The 4,395-nt window shown below is 44.8% G+C and overlaps 1 protein-coding gene across 1 annotated transcript in view; it reads right to left on the bottom strand.

The window, feature by feature from the left end:
* Positions 1-1,068: 1,068 nt before the first annotated feature.
* Positions 1,069-4,395, bottom strand: part of IL12RB2 (interleukin 12 receptor subunit beta 2) — a gene marked incomplete at its 5' end in the record, with an annotated part of 65,464 nt that continues 62,137 nt past the window's right edge. The window contains one exon of the mRNA XM_080801282.1: positions 1,069-1,997. Coding sequence (XP_080657408.1) covers positions 1,455-1,997 — 543 coding nt within the window. The 3' untranslated portion in view covers positions 1,069-1,454. The remainder of the gene's footprint in view (positions 1,998-4,395) is intronic.

Raw genomic sequence — 4,395 nt, forward strand, 5'->3', positions numbered from 1 at the left:
TTGGGAAGGGCACTAAGCATTTTGAAAGACTTCCCTACCAGCTTTGCAGAAGAGCCTATAGTGAAGGGACAGAGGCATGATGGAATAAGGGAGGGTGACAAACCAGTTTTAAATGAGTAAAACGTATCATGTTCCAAGTTAATGCTGAGAAAAAGAAAAGTATAGGCGCAACTTGAAGACCAGCTCAGTCTTCCTGAGGAAGGAAAAACAGGATGACTTGGGGGGAAAGGGATGACACAAGTGTAACCTTAGTGATTTGGGTCTTAGACCCTGAGATAGCCCTGATCCTGAAGGCAACAGCTGCTGCAGCAGAAGGAAGAGGAAACAAGGTGTCAGCCTTTGGCCCACTACTTTCCAAGACACTGGTTTTCAGAGAGGGGAAGCTGTTGGCCCAGGGTCATCACGGAAGGTTTATGGTAACTTTCCACCATCATGCTGCTCTTGATTCACTGAAAGAGGGTGACGATGAAACAATAGGAAAAAGGTAAATTTTGTAGGCTTTCATAAGGACAGTCAATGACCATCTTGGGGGGCCTTTTAAGTCCTTATCTGTAAAACAGGGTTGATCTGTTTTGAAAACTCCCTATAATGCTTACTGGTATATCTGTCATTTAGATCTGTGCCCTCCAATTCAGTAGCCACTAGCCATGTGTGACTAGTAACAGTCAAAATCCGTTTACTCCCTCAGTTCTACTACACAAATTCCAAAGTGGCCAATAGCCAATGTGGTTCATATCTACCGTGTTGAACAGTGAAGATATATAAACATTTCTACCTTAGGCCTATTGGATGCTACTGACCTAGGTGTATGACCGGCTATGGGGTAGCTGCTTTATAAACTGTTGAGTGAACAGTCCCCTGCACTGTTAGTGTTTGCTAGTAAGAGCCTTGGTTTGCACTCTACCCTTTCCCTTTCCTGGCAAACAGAGCCAAGAAGTTGTAGGAAACCAGATTGGAGTCTAGGTGCACACAGTGTACAAGTGACCATTGGACAACAGGTTTTTGAATTGTGCGGGTCTATTTAGGGGGATTTTCTTCAGTGAATATAGTACCATGAAAATATTTTTTGTATGACTTTTGTAACATTTTCTCTAGCTTTATTGTAGAATACAGTATATAATACATACACAAAATATGTTATCAATAAGAGTGATCATCAGGGCAATAGTTATCTTTCTGGGGAGTCAAAAAATATGCTGGTTTAAGCTTGTGCCCCTAACCCTCACATTGTTCAAGGATTACCCATAATCCCAAGGCCCTCTAGAGAAGGCAAGATGAGGTATCTGGGTTAAGGCCAATTCTCAGTTCCCAAGATTGATCCTGACCTGCTTGTCTGCCCTCTAGTTGCAAACCTGATGGTAGCACCCTAGAGGTGTTGGCCACTGGAGTAGAAGGCTGGGGAGGTTGGGACACATTCAGGGTTGAGGACACATTGACTGTGCAAACTTCACCACTTACAGCATAAGGGAGCTGCATCCCATCTTTAACCGATCCAGAGTCAGCTTGTTGTCACAAGAGAAGGTGAGTGGGTGAAGGGAACTTGAAGGGAAAACGGAAAGAGAGATGTGTTGAGGCTCTAGTTCTTCCAGAGGGTCAGTTATAGGAACCTCATGTGAAGGGAGATACTCTATGTTGGAGGGTAAGTATCCCTCATGGGTGGGAAGGTAGTCCACTGGGAGAACTGTCAAGGGGCTCGCTAGGTGTCCTGGCTTTGAGTCAGGGCCCCTGCTCCCCAGCATCTTGTACAGATCCACTAGTTGTCCTGTCTCTGCTATGAGAGCTTTTGAAGGTGGTAGGCTTGAAGCACTATACTGTGTGTCTTCCTCAGAGGTATAGTGCCCTTGGACTCCTTGTCCCTTGTCTGGCCAGTTGGGGTGATAGGGATGTCTGAGGAGTGGGGTTACTTGATGAAAGACTTCAGTGATGACCAGGGTCTCAGGTTCTTCAGGATTGGGCCGGTCTGTCAGGAGCCTGTCCAAGGGCAGCTGCTGCTTCTCCTGAGAAAAGGGAGGGAGAGACTGATACAGCTATGTTATGTAAGTAGCCCTTGACAACCGACTTTTCCAGGGTTATGAAAGGCCTTGCAGCCTGCACTGCCTAGTTGGCTCAAGGTGGAACACTGTGGGCTCTTGACTTTATGACAGGAGTGAAGCAGTTAACATCGTCAGGGAGCAAGATAAGAGCCATGGACTCCTCAACACCCTCCAGCCAGTGAGTAACTCACTACGCAGCTCAGCCCTCAACCAGACTCTGATGAGTCCAACTGCACTAGCTATTTCTCTAGGACAGAGGGCATGGTAGGTGCAAAGCGAAGGCTGGGCTTGCTCCTGTCTGGGGGAGGAGCCAGAAAAGACTCAAAAAGTCACACTGGAGCTGAATCTTGAGAAGGTAACTTTTCAAGTAGGGAGGTAATGGACCAGGAGGACTGGTCTGTTCTGGAACCTGCTAGTTCTTTTGCCAGGCAAACAGGCTTTGGAAATCTGAGGTCACGTGATGAAGAGTTTTTTTTTGTTTTTTGTTTTTTTTAAGGGGTGCTAATGACTTTGGGCTTTGCTGAAAGGTTCAGGCTAAACTGGAATCTGGAGTTACTTGGAAAAAATGTTCATTCTTTTATCCCCTATGGCTGATTTTGTCTGCTACTTCTCTGCCTTCTCTTTGTCAGTATCATATCAGTTACTGACTCTTCAATATCCTTTCTTTCCTTTCCCAATTTACTGCAGATTCCTGAGTCCAAGTCCAAGCACTTTGTGAACATTTCTTTTTCCATGCTTTAGTGGGCCCTACCTGCCCCTCAAAACTATCTTTCCCACTGACTGCTTGATCTTTCTAAAGCAGACTTCCAAAGCCGTCATCAACTCAGACTTTATCTGCAGTGAAGCTTCTAGCCCTTAGTCAGGTGCCTGCACCTTCCTCTCCCTCCCCATGTCTCCATTCAGAAACATCTTAAGGCACACCATCCTGTTTTTTTTTTTTTAAAACACATTTTACACAGTGCCACCACCACACTGGTGCTTCCACTGCTAGCCTCCACCCTGCTTTTGTTTGCTGCACCATTTCCTGCTTGATGCCCTTCCTCTCTCATGAAGCCCCTCCTGATTGTTTCTGCCACTGGACTCCCACAACAGCAAAGAAACCACCATCAGGTTCTTGGCACATGGTATTTTATACGATCACTATTTTTTTTTAACATGTCTATATACCATCTATAAACAAGGATCATTCATGCCTTAAGAGAGGAGTAGGATGACAAAAAATAGCCTTGGTACAGTGGTAACCCTGAGGACTAGTCCCAACTCTGATACTCTACAGGCTGGGCAAGTTCCTTCAACCTCTCTGGCCTTTGGTTCCCTCATCTGTCAAATGCCAAGTTGTGTAAGAGTGTTTAGGTCTGGATTGGCCTCTGATGTCCCCTTCTTTCCTCGAGCGTGGCAAGCATCCAACAAGTGAATGATGGTGCTGTCTCAGGACACACTTCACAAAGGACACTGACAAGCTAGAGGGTAAGTGTGTGTTTCTTTTTTGGGAGTGTGCTTTTTTCTGATCGTCACCCAAACTGGCGGTGGCAGAATGGTCTGGCTTGGTAGATGGCCTTCAGCTCTGGGAAGCAGAGCTAAAAAAGCACTGTAACCCAGATGTGGGAGAGACTATACAGAATGCAGAAATGGTTTGTTTCTTTTGTAAGGTGAGACATTTGGTATGCCTTCTTGAAAGCTTTGACAATATTGATAGGGCCTGCTCCTCAGAGCTTGTACAAAGCAGGCCCTCTGGCTAACAAGGCCTGGGGCAAGGCCTCTGGGACCAGTATTAGCTCAGGTACCTCATGGACACAGTTTAGTTTCTACAAGCTCAAAATGGAGAACATCCCTGTGATCCTCTTTATGATTTGGCTTTTTCTTTAGAGCTTGGAGACATGCTACATTTTAGCCACATCTTAAAAAGTGGTAAGGGGGAATCTAAGGCCTGGGAACTCAAAGAATTCTGAGAATTTTGTTAGAGGTGAAAGACAATACTGTGTTTCTAATGTTTGCCTCAGCCTATTGCTAGGGGGAACAGTTTGGGTCTTTAAAAACAGTCCACCTACTTTAGAGGTCAAGTGACATGGAGTCCTGAGGCTACCTTGAGGCCATCATCACAGATGCCATGTTTAAGCAAAATTTTATTTTCTAATTTACCAGTTATTTTTTAAAAAGATATATATGCACATAGTTTTGTAAAAAAATTTTTAAAGTTTGAAGAGACTTTGTAATGAAAATTAAGTGACCCTCTTACCTCCAACCTGCTACCCAAAGGCAACCAATATTAGTTTCAAATGCAGGCTTCCAGAAATATCCCGTACACATGCTGCAATTGTGTATGTGTATAAAATCTCCCTCCTTTTTATACAAATGAGAGCCC

Source organism: Martes martes (assembly GCF_963455335.1).
Source record: "Martes martes genome assembly, chromosome: 4".
In the NCBI taxonomy this organism is placed as follows: domain Eukaryota; kingdom Metazoa; phylum Chordata; class Mammalia; order Carnivora; family Mustelidae; genus Martes; species Martes martes.